At 61.4% G+C, this 13,864-nt stretch overlaps 1 protein-coding gene across 1 annotated transcript in view; it reads right to left on the bottom strand.

Annotated features, from left to right (window-relative positions):
• Nucleotides 1-275: 275 nt before the first annotated feature.
• Nucleotides 276-13,864, bottom strand: part of CARMIL3 (capping protein regulator and myosin 1 linker 3) — a 29,048-nt gene continuing 15,459 nt past the window's right edge. The window contains exons 21-42 of the mRNA XM_065422906.1: nt 13,645-13,817; nt 12,939-13,007; nt 11,625-11,718; nt 10,578-10,676; nt 10,205-10,336; nt 8,972-9,085; nt 8,374-8,549; nt 8,084-8,171; nt 5,949-6,092; nt 5,767-5,830; nt 4,572-4,786; nt 3,220-3,332; nt 2,812-3,145; nt 2,596-2,730; nt 2,246-2,312; nt 2,072-2,161; nt 1,357-1,466; nt 1,211-1,285; nt 1,050-1,170; nt 639-749; nt 396-515; nt 276-301 (exon numbers count right to left, since the gene is read on the bottom strand). Coding sequence (XP_065278978.1) covers nt 276-301; nt 396-515; nt 639-749; nt 1,050-1,170; nt 1,211-1,285; nt 1,357-1,466; nt 2,072-2,161; nt 2,246-2,312; nt 2,596-2,730; nt 2,812-3,145; nt 3,220-3,332; nt 4,572-4,786; nt 5,767-5,830; nt 5,949-6,092; nt 8,084-8,171; nt 8,374-8,549; nt 8,972-9,085; nt 10,205-10,336; nt 10,578-10,676; nt 11,625-11,718; nt 12,939-13,007; nt 13,645-13,817 — 2,670 coding nt within the window. The remainder of the gene's footprint in view (nt 302-395; nt 516-638; nt 750-1,049; nt 1,171-1,210; nt 1,286-1,356; nt 1,467-2,071; nt 2,162-2,245; nt 2,313-2,595; nt 2,731-2,811; nt 3,146-3,219; nt 3,333-4,571; nt 4,787-5,766; nt 5,831-5,948; nt 6,093-8,083; nt 8,172-8,373; nt 8,550-8,971; nt 9,086-10,204; nt 10,337-10,577; nt 10,677-11,624; nt 11,719-12,938; nt 13,008-13,644; nt 13,818-13,864) is intronic.

The raw sequence follows: 13,864 nt of genomic DNA on the forward strand, positions 1-13,864 counted from the left end.
GTCCCTCAAGGTATTGGGGGGGGGGCGGAAGTGAGGGAACAAGACAGGCCCGAACGGAGGAGTGGAAGCGAGGCAGGAGGGCGGGTGGGGGGGGGGCAGGTCAGGTCTGCAGCCCCATGGTCATGTGTGGGGGGTTGATCCTTGTTTTTTGGGGGTGCCCATGGCTGGACCTTGGGGAAGGCCCAGTCCTCCCCTCTCTCTCTCTGTTCTCGGGCTTCCACGTTCCCCATCTCCTCCCAGCTGGTGGCATGGCTGATACTCGGATAGCGGGTCCGTCAGTCTGTCCCGGACTCCTGGGTTCCTGCAGAGAGACAGACAAGGTGCCAGGGTGGAGGGGGGACGGCCGGGTGGGGGGTTGTTAACCCTTTGTGGCCCAGAGGGGCCGTTTTACTCACCCCCAGTCTGGTCCACGGAGAGGAAAGGCCGGGAGATGGGGAGACGGGGTTTCCGAAGGGGCTGATGCTGCTCTGAGGGTGGGGGCGGAGGGGGGTCCGGCAGGGGGGCGTTAGTGGCACCTGTTGGGGGTGGGAGAGGGGACGGGGTTAGATCCTGAGAGAGAGACAGCCCAGGTGGGGGCACTGCAGGGGAAGAAGCTCGCAACCCCGGGCTCCTGTTCCCCCCTCAGTTCAGGGTCTCACCTCTGGCTCCAGGATCTCGACCTCGATCTGACTCCAGCTTGTCACAGGACTGCGCCCGGCGCGTTCGCTGGGGTTTCAGGGGGGTCGCCTTCCGCCCCCCCTCAGAGCCCCCTGGAAAGAGAGAGAGGGTGAAAGGCTCCGTGTCTCATCCCCAACCCCCCAGAGCCAGCCAGTCCCCTGCCCTGGGGCCAGATGGGAGCTGGCGCCCCCTGGAGGGGACAGGCCCCGTGTCCCATTCCGGTCCCCTTGAACCAGTCCCTTCCCAGGGGCCGGATCGGGGCCGGCGCCCCCAGAGGGGACAGGCCCCGTGTCCCATTCCTGTCCCTTGAACCAGTCCCTTCCAAGGGGCCGGATCGGGGCCAGCGCCCCCGGAGGGGACAGGCCCCGCGCCCCAATCCCTGCTCCCGATACCTTCTGGTTCCAAGTGGTCTGGTCGGGGGCGGGCGACGGGGGGGGAGGTCCGAATCTCGGTGGGGCCGGCCCCACCTGCCCCCTCCTCGCTGTTCTGGCTCCTCTCCGGCTGAGTCGGGGGCTTTCGGAATGGGGTTGGGGGGGGGAGAGATAATCAGAGCAGTTAGCCCCCCCGGTAATGCCACAGAGCACACCAAACCCCACCCTGGGCTCCTGGGGGCACTGCTGTGGGGAAGCTCACAGCTTATACCCCCCTCTGCCCCCCAACTTCACCCCCTCAGCCTCCCGCCATTTCAGCCCCCCTCACCTTTCCAGATGCCGGGAAGCTGGGGCTTGGGGGCTTCTCCCCCATCTCCACTCTGGGGGCCCCGCTGGAGACATCCATCCCCTCCCGGTCCAGCTGGGAGCTCTCTTCCGCTGACGGGGAGAAACCGCATGAGCAATGGGAACACTGCTGTGGAGAAGCTTGCAACCCCAGAGCTCCTCCCCCGGCTGGGGACACTGCTCTAGGGAAGCTCATAGCCTTGGGGGCACTGCTGCCGGGAAGCTCTCAGCCCTGAGGGCACTGCTGCTGGGAAGTTCGCAGCTCTGGGGGCACTGCTCTAGGGAAGCTCATAGCCTTGGGGGCACTGCTGCCGGGAAGCTCTCAGCCCTGAGGGCACTGCTGCTGGGAAGCTTGCAGCCCTGGGGGCACTGCTGCTGGGAAGTTCGCAGCTCTGGGGGCACTGCTGTGGGGAAGCTCACAGCCCTGGATTGGCTGGCTGGGAGCATTGCCCTGGGGAAGCTCACAGCCCTGGGGGCACTGCTATGGGGAAGCTCGCAGCCCTGGGGGCACTGCTGTGGGGAAGCTCACAGCCCTGGGGGCACTGCTGTGGGGACATTCACAGCCCTGGGGGCCCTGCTGCAAGGAAGCTCGCAGCCCTGGGGGCCCTGCTGCAAGGAAGCTCACAGCCCTGGGGGCACTGCTGCAGGGAAGTTCGCAGCCCCGAGGGCACTGCTGTGAGGAAGCTCGCAGCCCTTACCAATATCCCAGCTGGCCTCAGCCCTTCGAATGGTGGCAAATGTCGGCTTGGAGCTCTGAGGGGGAGGCTGAGGTCTCCAGCTCCCTTTCTCTGTGGGGGAGAGAGAAAAGGGGGTATCAGGTTGGGGGGAGCTAGGAGAGGGGCAGGGGCAGAATTTGGGGTATGCCCCCCTACCTGAGTCGTCTGAGGACCTCCTCCTCTCTCGATCCCGTAGGCTGCCCGCCCTTTGCAGCTCTGCCCCCTGAAACAAGAGTGAGGGGAAAGGGGAGTCGGGACCACACCATCAGGGGTTAAGTGGGTGTGGCTGCCACCCTCAGGCCACGCCCCTGGAGAGCCCCTCCCTCCCCAACTTCTGTCCAGACCATGAGGGGTTCGGAGGCCGTGGCCTCCATCCTCTGGCCCCATTCCCCGAGAATCCCCCTCCTTCCGCTAATGTAGTTGCAGACCTTGAGGCATTGAGTGGGCGAGGCCTGTCCTCAGGCCCCGCCCCTGCAGGTATGCACCTCCTCTCACACCCCACATACCTCTTTCTTCCCATCCAGGCTCCGCCCCATTCCGGGCAGGGCGATGCCGTGGACTCGGGAGGGCTGCAGTAGCTCCGCCTCCGAAGAATCTGACTCCGCCCTCACAGGGTTGGGGGAATGATCCGCAGTGGGACCCTACAAAAACAGAGGCAGTTGAACACAGCGACCCCTGCTGGCCCCTCCTGCCTCACTCCCTGCAGCCCAGCGCCTCCTTACCTGCTTCCCTCTGGGGGGCAGCCCCTTCACCCCTCTTCCTCCGCTGCCCCCCATCCCGGGGAGGGGAATTCCCATTCCACGGGGTTCCTGCCCCTCCCCCTCATCCAGGCTGGCTGAACTCTGCATTGGTGCCTTGGGCTCATCTGCTGTCCCCTGGGGGGTGCCGGGGGAGCTGTGGGGGGCCCCCCGCACGGTGTCTTCAACCTCCCTCTCCCCCTTGAGGCTCCGATGCCTCCGAAAATGGAAAAGCCCCTTTCGCCTCTTCTTCTGCATGGGGGGCAGCGCGTCTGAGGGGCCTGGTCTCACCCCGTAGCCTCTGGGGGTCCGTGGATAGCTGTGGGGGGCAGAGGAGAATCAGACTGGGGTGATCCCCACCCTTTCCCGCACCCCTGGGGTATATTGTCCCACCTGGTGTTATCCGTGAGGACTCGCCTGCTAAAAAATTCCTCCAGCCCCTCATCCAGTCGCGGCACCGTCCCATTCTCCTGCCGCTGGGGCTCAATGGACCCCGGTGTCCGAGCCTGCCGAGGCGAGGTGGAAGAAGCAAGGAATTAGCTACTGTCACTTTAAGACTTGCTCCCCCCCCTCCCCCTGTCCCCTCAGGTAAAATGGGAAGTCCCGCCTCCAGTGACTTGGACTTCCTGCTTCGGAGTCTTGAGATACAGCTTTTAACTCCTCCCACTTTAAGAATGGCTCTTTCTCCTTTCCATGGGGAAACAGGAAGTAGCGTCTCCAGTGGGCAGGACTTCCTGTTTCGGAGTATTAGAAAGATTAATGCTCAGCTGGCCATTCCTACTTAAGGCTGGCTCATCCCCCTTCCCAGTTGAAGTGGTAAGTCCCGCCTCTTGGCAACCAGGACTTCCTGTTTTGATGGGGGATAATTTCCACCTGCATGTGTCTGCTTCAGCTCATTACCCATCAGGCTCTAGGGCTGGAGCAAGAGTCAGTCCAAAAGGATGCAATTGAGGAAAGACAGAGAGAGAAAGAAGGAAAAGAATGAGTGAACAAAGGAGAGGATGGACGACAGACTGAACAAAGGAACAAATAAGAGAACAGAGGGGAAGATGAAAAAACGAATGAATGAGGAAAGGAACAATGGAATGAAAAAATAAATGAGTGAAAGAATGGAAGAAGGAACAAATGAATGAGAAAAAAAATGAATGAATGAAAGTAGGAACACATGAATAAGGAAACGAATGAGAGAAGGAACAAATGAATGAGAAAACCAATGAATGAAAGAAGGGACACAAAATTGAGAGACTAAATGAATAAACTGTGGTTAGATGTTGATAGATGTTTGGCTGCACGTGTGTGTTCTCTCTGTGTGCCGCCCCAGCTCTGGGCAGACAGCCGGCAGGGCAGCACTCGAGCGAACTGCCCAATGACCATAAGATCTGTTAAGGGACGAAGGCACGCAGCCAAGTTTATTGTCAATGAAGCACAGTACTTGTATCCCACAGACTCTCTTTCTACTACATAAGCAAATAAGCAAATGAAAAACAAAGGACAAAACAAATGAACAAGAAATGAACGAGAAAACAAAGGAATGAGAAAATGAACGAATGAAGGAGAAACTGACTGCGGAAAGGAGAAAACGAAGGACTAGGAAAAGGAACAAAGGTGAACGAATGAAGGAGAAACTGACTGCGGAAAGGAGAAAACGAAGGACTAGGAAAAGGAACAAAGGTGAGAAACCGGCAGAGGAGTGAGGAGAAATCGAAGGCGTGGCTGAGCAAGGTGGCGGAGTTGGTCTGACTCACGTTCTGGCGGGGCCCCAGGGAGACGCAGCGGGGGGGCCGGGGACGGCCGCGGGTGTGGTGTTCCAGTCGGGAGCCCTCGGTGGGGAGCTCGGCCAGTCCCTCGAAGGAGGGGCTGCGGGAATGCGAGTACTGGCTGCTGGTCGACGAGGAGAGCCAGCCTGACGGAGAGTCAGTGCCCCAGGGGTGTGCGCCGTCAGTGTCTGGGTCAGCCCCGCCTGTGGGGGGAGGCAGAGAGAGAGAGAGAGTGGGAGAGAGGAGAGGGCGAGCGACAGAGGAAGGGTTGTTGGATGGATGGAGGGGTGGATGGATAGATGGAGGGTGGATGCATGGGTGGATGAAGCAGTGGATAAAGGGTGGATGGACAGAGGATGGATGGATGGATAGAGAGGTGTATAGGGGATGGGTGTATGAAGCAGTGGGGGGATGGATGGATAGATAAGAGGTAGATGGACAGATGGATGGATGGATAGAGGGGTGTGTATGGGGATGGGTGGATGAAGCAGTGGATAAGGGGTGGGGGGATGGATGGATGAAGCAGTGGATAAGGGATGGATGGACAGGAGGATGGATAGAGGGGTGTTTATGGGGATGGATGGATGGATGGATAGAGGGGTGTTTATGGGATGGATGGATGGATGGATGGATGGATGGATGGATAGAGGGGTGTTTATGGGGATGGATGGAGGGATGGAGGGAGGAGTGTGTATGGGGATGGGTGGATGAAGCGGTGGATAAGGGGGGGATGGGTGGATGGAGGTGTGGATGGATGGATGGATAGAGGGGTGTGTATGGGGATGGATGGATGGATGGATAGAGAGGTGTATAGGGGGATGGGTGGATGAAGCAATGGGTGGATGGATGGATAGATAAGAGGTGGATGGACGGATGGATGGATAGAGGGGTGTGTATGGGGATGGGTGGATGAAGCAGTGGATAAGGGGTGGGGGGATGGATGGATGGATGGATGAAGCAGTGGATAAGGGGTGGATGGACAGGAGGATGGATGGATGGATAAGGGGTGGGGGGATGGATGGATGGATGGAGGTGTGGATGGACAGATGGATGGATGGATAGAGGGGTGTGTATGGGGATGGGTGGATGAAGCGGTGGATAAGGGGTTGGGGGATGGATGGATGGATGGATGGATAAGGGGTGGATTGAGAAAGAGGAGATCTGATGCGCGATCGTCACTCACCGATAAAAGCTGAGACAGGTCGGATTTTCCTGCCATGTTTCTGCCTCTTGATAGCGATGGTATCCTGCAGAGGGGAGAGCAGGGTGACCCCAGAGTCAGGTATGGGGGGTCCCCGCCCTGCCCTGGGGAGTGGGGGGCTGGGAGAGGGGCCAACAGGGCTGTGCCCCATCCCCATTGCTTACAATGCTGGTTCCCAGCTCATCGTCCGTGATTTCCTCCTGATCTCTCAGCTGGTTCCTGGGGGGCTGGTCCAGTGGGGTCCCCCCAGAGCTCCCGGCCCCGCCCTGCCCCTCGGAGAGCTGCTGGAGGTGGGTGATGTGCCGGGTCTGTGTGTGTGGGGGGGAGAGATATTATTGGGATGACCCAGGGGTCAGAGGGGACTGAGGAGGGTTTGGGGGGCTGAGGGAAAAGGTAGGGGTGGGGTACAGCTTCTGCATTTGGGAGGAGAGAGGGGGAAGTGGGGGTCCTGGGGACATGTGGGGTTGGGGAGATGGGGGTCTAGGGGTAATGCAGTGGGAGCAGGGGGGTGGGGCTGTGGGGTGTATGAGGGCTGGTGGGTGGCTGAGAGTGTCAGGGGGCGGGAAGGGTCAGTGCTGGGGGTGACTGTGGGGGCCTGGGGTGACTGTGGGGGGTGGGGATATCTGTGGGAGACTGGGGGTCTCTGTGGGGGGCTGGGGTCACTGTGGGAGGCTGGGTGTGACTGTGAGGGGCTGTGGGGGGCTGGGTGTGACTTTGGGGGGCTGGGGGGTCTCTGTGGGGGGCTGGCAGTCAGTGTGGGGGTCTGGGGGGTGGCTGGGGGGCCTGGGGGGTCATTGGTGGGCTGTGGGAGGCTTGGGGGGGCTGGGGGGTCACTGTGGGGTCTGGAGGGTCTTTGGGGGGCTGGGGTCACTGTGGGGTCTGGAGGGTCTTTGGGGGGCCGGGGTCACTGTGGGGGGTCGGGGTCACTGTGAGGGTCTGGGGGTGACTGGGGAGTCTGGGGGGGTCACTGTGGGGTCTGGAGGGTCTTTGGGGTGCTGGGGTCACTGTAGGGGGCTGGGGGTGACTGGGGGGGCTGGGGGTCAGTGTGGGCGGCTGGGGGCTCTTTGGGGGGCCGGGGTCACTGTGGGGGGCCAGGGTCACTGTGGAGGGCTGGGGGTGACTGGGGGGGCTGGGGGGTCACTGTGGGGTCTGGAGGGTCTTTGGGGGGCTGGGGTCACTGTAGGGGGCTGGGGGTGACTGGGGGGGCCGGGATCACTGTAGGGGGCTGGGGGTGACTGGGGGATCAGTGTGGGGGGCTGGGGGGCCATTGGGGGGCTGGGGTCACTGTACGGGGCTGGGGGTGACTGGGGGGGCTGGGGGGCCATTGGGGGGCTGGGGTCACTGTAGGGGGCTGGGGGTGACTGGGGGGGCTGGGGGATCAGTGTGGGGGGCTGGGGGGCCATTGGGGGGCTGGGGTCACTGTAGGAGGGCTGGGGGGTCATTGGGGGGCCAGGGTCACTGTAGGGGGCTGGGGGTGACTGGGGGGGCCGGGGGATCAGTGTGGGGGGCTGGGGGGCCATTGGGGGGCCAGGGTCACTGTAGGGGGCTGGGGGTGACTGGGGGGGCTGGGGGATCAGTGTGGGGGGCTGGGGGGCCATTGGGGGGCTGGGGTCACTGTAGGGGGCTGGGGGGTCATTGGGGGGCCAGGGTCACTGTAGGGGGCTGGGGGTGACTGGGGGGGCCGGGGGATCAGTGTGGGGGGCTGGGGGGCCATTGGGGGGCCAGGGTCACTGTAGGGGGCTGGGGGTGACTGGGCGGGCCGGGGGATCAGTGTGGGGGGCTGGGGGGCCATTGGGGGGCCAGGGTCACTGTAGGGGGCTGGGGGTGACTGGGGGGGCCGGGGGATCAGTGTGGGGGGCTGGGGGGCCATTGGGGGGCCAGGGTCACTGTGGGGGGCTGGGGGTGACTGGGGGGCTGGGGGATCAGTGTGGGGGGCTGGGGGGTCACTGTGGGGTCTGGAGGGTCTTTGGGGGGCTGGGGTCACTGTAGGGGGCTGGGGGTGACTGGGGGGGCCGGGGGATCAGTGTGGGGGGCTGGGGGGCCATTGGGGGGCCAGGGTCACTGTGGGGGGCTGGGGGTGACTGGGGGGCTGGGGGATCAGTGTGGGGGGCTGGGGGGTCACTGTGGGGTCTGGAGGGTCTTTGGGGGGCCAGGGTCACTGTAGGGGGCTGGGGGTGACTGGGGGATCAGTGGGGGGGGCTGGGGGGCCATTGGGGGGGCAGGGTCACTGTAGGGGGCTGGGGGTGACTGGGGGGGCTGGGGGGCCATTGGGGGGCCAGGGTCACTGTGGGGGGCTCACCAGGATCTTGTGGGTGCTGTACAGCTCCTCCAGCAGCTCCTCCACAATGGAGTTGGTGAGATACGTCACCACAGACAACTTCACCTCGCTGGGGACAAACGGGGGAGGGGGGTCAGAGACTGGGCAGCCCCCCCACAGCCCCCCGGGCACCCCAACCTGCTAGATCCACAGTGCTCCCCATCCCCCTAAAACCCCCCACCCAGCCCTCCTTGGGGACCCCCCCATACACACACTGCCCCCTCCCCCCACAGCTCCCACTCCTGCCCCCCCGTCCCTGCTCCCCGACTCACTTCAGCTTGTTCTGGATGTCCTGCCCGGCCTGCTCCAGCAGCGCCCCCCGGATGAAGTTGCGGGGGACGGTCACCCGCTCTGACACGGCCCCTAGCATCTTGTTGTGGCCCTCGGCGGCCTGCATGGCCCTGGGGCAGAGCTCCTGGGTCAGCGTCACCATGGACTCCAGGATCACCTGGGAGGGACCCCACCGGTCAGAGAGGGGGGCCCCCAAAACACTGAGACACCCCCAAGTGCCCCAGAGCTGGGCCCCCCACACTGAGCTCCCTTAGTAACACAGCAGACCCGGGGTCCCCCCAAACTGAGTCCCCCAACTCCTCAGTGAGACTTGGGGTCCCCCAAAACTGAACCCCCCAATTGCTCTAATGCAACTCAGGGTCCCCCCAAACTGAGTCCCCCAAGACCACAGTGAGACCTGGGGTCCCCCCAAACTGAGCCCCCCAACCCTCCTAATGAGACTCAGGGTCCCCCAAGCCTCCCAGTGAGACCCAGGGTCCCCCCAAACTGAGCCCCTCAATCCCACCAGTGAGACCTGGGGTCCCCCCACACTGAGTCTCCCAACCCCCCCAGGGAGACCCAGGGTCCCCAGCTCATCACCTGCAGCTCCTTGTCGACGGCCTTGGATACCTCATTGGCCACGGACTCCAGTCGCTGGCGGACGGGCCCGTCGCTCGCCAGGATGTGGCCCAGTTCGTAGAGGCTGGGGAACAGCTGGGGGGAGAGCAAGCGTACAGAGAGGGGCGGGGTGAACAGGGACAGATCTGCACGGGGAGAGGGGTGACAGCAGCCGGGGCGGGGCTACGGTGTGCAGCTGTGGCAGTAGCATAGCTAGGGGGGTGCAAGGGAAGCAGCCGCTTCCCCCGCCTTTCCAAAAGCGGCCGGAGGAGCGAGGGGGGGGGGGGGGTGGCACGGCAGGGCCGGAGGGGAGGGGCGGTGCGGCCAGAGGAGGAGCCAAGGGGAGCGTGGTCAGAGGAGGAGCCAAGGGGGGCGTGGCCAGAGGAGGAGCCATGGGGGGCGTGGCCAGAGGAGGAGCCAAGGGGGCGCCTTTTTTATGTTTGCTCCCCCTGCTCTTAGAAGCTGGCTACGCCACTGAGCTGTGGCAACATCTGGGGAGTTTGTTCCTAGGCCAGGGATGGAGGATCCAGCTATGTACAGCTGTGGCAACACTTGGGGTGACTGTGTCCCACGAGGGATAGAGGATACAGCTGTGGCAACATCTGGAGAGCTAGTGTCTGCCTGGGAATAGAGGATCCAGACCTGGCAACATCTGGGGAGTTTATTCCTGGGCCAGGGATAGAGGCTACAGCTGTGGCAACATCTGGGGTGGTAGTGGTCTAGTTTCTGGCTGAGGATAGACGGTCCAGATGTGTCAACATCTGCAGAAACAGTGTTTAGCCAGGGATATGGAATACAGCTGTGGCAACATCTGGTGACTTAGTGACTGGGCCAGAGATGGAGGATCCAGCTGTGCAGACAGTGGCCACCATCTTTGGGGAGGTAGTTTGTATCTGGCAATAGAAGAGCCAGATGTGTGAACATCTGCAGACGCAGTGTCAGGGACACGGGATACAGCTGTGGTAACATCTGGAGAGCTACCGTCTGGGCCAGTAGGACTGAATGTGGCCTCAGCTAGGGGAGCCAGTGTTCAGACAGGGGTGCTGTGTACAGATGTGGGGAACATCTGGGGAGAGGAGAGAGAGAGAGAGAGAAGAAAGGCAGGCGGAAAGTGAGACCAAGGGGAAGGGGATGGGAGGGAGGAACAGGGGCCGGACCGAGAGGGGTGGGGATGGAGGGAATGGGGCAGGGCCCGGACGGAGGGGTCTGTCTCACCGCCCGCGAGTTCTTGGCCTCCTTCATGAGCTCCCGCGCGTAGAGCACCTCCTCCTGGACGGTATCAGCAGGGCAGCTGTGCAGAGCCCTCACCTCTTCCTGGACCCGCAGGCACAGCCGTCTGATCATCTGCTGGGGGACAGGGCTATTAGCAAAAACCCCGGAGCCAGCCGGGACCCCCGCCCTGGGGCTGGATCAGAACCAGCGCCCCCTAGAGGGGAAAGGCCCCCATTCCCGGCCTCCCTGAGCCAGCCAGTCCCACCCTGGAGCTGGCGCCCCCTAGAGGGGAAAGGCCCTGTGTCCCATTCCCACCCCCCAGAGCCAGCCAGCCCCCTGCCCGTGGGGGATGGTATGGGGAGATGGGAACGTTTACTTGCTCGGCGCTGCTGGTGCCGATCCCCTGCTGGAGTCGGAACGCCTGCTCCTGGGAGAACTTCTGGGAATGGCCATTTCGGAGGAGGCACCATTGGATCTGGGGGGGAGGGAAGGGAGAGAAGCAGATGAGAGTCCCCTTGGGATCCTTCCTGTCACGGAGTGTGGGGGAGACAGGGCCCGGCACCCCCCACTTCCTGCAATTCACCGGGACTCTCAGCCAGCCAGTGACACCGAAGGTTTATTAGCCGACAGGAACACAGCGTAGAACAGAGCTCGTAGGTACCGACAACAGGACCCCTCAGTCAGGTCCAGCTTGGTGGGTAGGGAGTCAGACCCCGGTTCTGGGCCTCCCTCCGTTTCCCCAGCCAGCTCCAAACTGAAACTCCCCCCAGCCCCTTCTCTGGCCTTTGTCTCTTTCCCGGGCCAGGTCACCTGATCTCTTTGTTCTCCAACACCTTCAGTTGGCACCTTGCAGGGGAGGGGCCCAGGCCATCAGTTGCCAGGAGACAGGGCGTCGGCCATTCTCTGGGCAGATACCATCACACCTGCCCTCTAGGGGTCTGCAACAATCACACACCCTTATCCCACCACCTAGATACTTAAGAAATGCATAGGGGAAACTGAGGCACCCACACAGTATTCAGAAAAAACATTAAGAACATTCCCACTTTGGGCTGGTCTACACTAACCCCCCCACTTCGGACTAAGGTACGCAAATTCAGCTACGTTAATAACGTAGCTGAATTCGAAGTACCTTAGTCCGAAGTTACCGCGGTCCAGACGCGGCAGGAAGGCTCCCCCGTCGATGCTGCGTACTCCGCTCGCCGAGCTGGAGTACCAGCGTCGAAGGCGAGCACTTCCGGGATCGATCCGGGGCACTTCCGGGATCGATCCGGGATCGATTTATCGCGTCTTAACCAGACGCGATAAATCGAACTCAGAAAATCGATTGCTTACATCCGGACCCGGATGTAAGTGAAGACGTACCCTTTGTCACACCCCCACCCCCTCCAACCGAGCCCCGAGGGCTCCGGGCTCTACTCACCTTCTGCCACACCTCGTCCGTCCTCTCTGGGGCACTGCGGTAAGCAGCTGTGATGTCGCTCATGGGGAAGGACATGTACTTCAGGGTGTAGTTGCTGTAGGGAGGGGTATGAGGTTAAATGGGTGGGGGTGTTGGGAAAGGGCCCCCCAGATACCCAGGGACTTACCCTTCATATCTGTCAGAGTTATGGTCTCACTTCCTCCCAGTTATCTAACCTCCCCCTCCCACTGTTATCACACACCCCATCTCCCCATTATCACCCCCTGTTCCTCCTCCAGTCACCCTCCAACCAACTTCTTGTCTGCCCATTATCCCAGGCATTGTCCACCTCCCTCTTAACATCCAGCCATCCCAACAACCCAACCCAAACAACCCACCACTCCAATGACCCTTCCAATAACCCAAGCCAACTCCACCCAACCAAGGACCCAACCCAATTCCACACAACCAAAAACCCAACCCAACTCTACCCAGCCAAGAACCCAACCAAACTCCACCCAACCAAGGACCCAACCCAACTGCACCCAACCAAGAACCCAACCCAACCAAGGACCCAACCAAGACCCCAACCCATCTCCACGCAACCAAAAACCCAAGCCAACTCCACCCAACCAAGGACCCAACCCAACTCCACCTAACCAAGAACCCAACCCAACTCCACCCAACCAAGGACCCAACCCAACTCCACCCAACCAAGAACCCAACCCAACTCCACCCAACCAAGACCCCAACCCAACTCCACCCAACCAAGAACTCAATCCAACCCAACATACTTAACCACTAATTCAATCCAACTCAACCAACGTAACCCAACCAAGAACCCAAACCAACTCAGCCCAACCTAACCCAACTCTATGCAAGTAATAATCCAATCCAACTCAAGCTAACCCGACTCTATTCAACCAATAACCCAAGCCAACTGAACCAAACCAATAACCCAACCCAACCCAGGCCCATTCAGTAACCCACCCACCCACCCACCCAATAATACCAACCAACCCGACAAATGCACCAGTAATCCACTCCAACAACCCAATCACCTACTCAACAACCTAACTGCCTCAACTCAACACAACCAATCCACCCCCCAACTCAACTCAAAACCATCCAGACAACTCTGCCAGTCCACACACGTCCCCAGTAAAAATGAATTACAAACAATTGAGCAGCAAGCAGGCATTAAACACATGAGAAATGACACCTGTTATCAATGCTAACACTAAGCATGCAGACTGAGGATGAGGTGCAGGTTGGGGGGCACCCCTGGGATGTCAGGGGCTGACTCTCAACCAGGAAGTCCCCCTCCAGACTCACTTCTCCAGGGCTCGGGCGACATCATGGAAGCCAAGTGCCGTCGTGTTGTTCCGGTCCCAGGCGATGCTCCTGCAAAGGGGAGATCCAGGCAGGGTCACCCAACATTGGGGTCCTTCTTGCCCCCCACTGTGATGACACACCAGATGAGACCCTGTTCGCTGCCTTGGCTAATACAATCTGTCCACCCTCCTCCGCTCCAGTGGAACCCCCTTCCCCACATTCTCCAATAGGGACCCCTCTTCTGCTGTCCCCACCAATGGCTCTCTCCTCCCCTCCTCCCTCCAACAGGGCCCCCCTTCCATATCCCCTCCTGTGCTTCCTAGTCCCATGGGATCCTTCCCCTCAGTTCTCCCCTCCCCACCCCAATCCCTGCTCCTCCCCAGTGGCAGCCCCTCTCCCAACCCCCAAATCCCCCCACTTCCCCTGACAGGACCCCACAAGTCCCAACCCCCCTGCAAATCTCCCAATGGGACTCCCTCCCCTGGCCCACCCAGTGAGACCCCCTCACGCCAGCCCCAATCCCCCCCACTCTCCTGCCATTGAGAGCCCCGCTACCCCACCCCCTCAATCTGCACCCACTTCCTCTGCTCGGACCTTACTTCCTCCCCCAACCCCAATCCCCCCCATGAGACCCCCTCCCCCACCCAGCCCCCTGATGGGACCTCCTGCTGCACCCCAGTGTCCCCTTCCTTCCAGGAGCCCCCACCGGAGAGTGCTGTTGATCTGCAAGGCCTTGGACAGCATCTTGGCCCCCAGGTCCTCCATGCCGTTCCCGCTCAGGTCCACCTTGCTCAAGCAGGTATTACTGCCAAGGGCATTGATGAGGATGCTGGTCCGGGACTTCAGCCGTGAGTCGGCCACGGAGAGAGACTGCAGGGACTGGGGGGAGAGAAGGGAGTCAGCCCTGGTATCCCTTGCCCCCCACA

Source organism: Emys orbicularis (genome assembly GCF_028017835.1).
Source record: "Emys orbicularis isolate rEmyOrb1 chromosome 12 unlocalized genomic scaffold, rEmyOrb1.hap1 SUPER_12_unloc_1, whole genome shotgun sequence".
Classification (NCBI taxonomy): Eukaryota; Metazoa; Chordata; order Testudines; family Emydidae; genus Emys; species Emys orbicularis.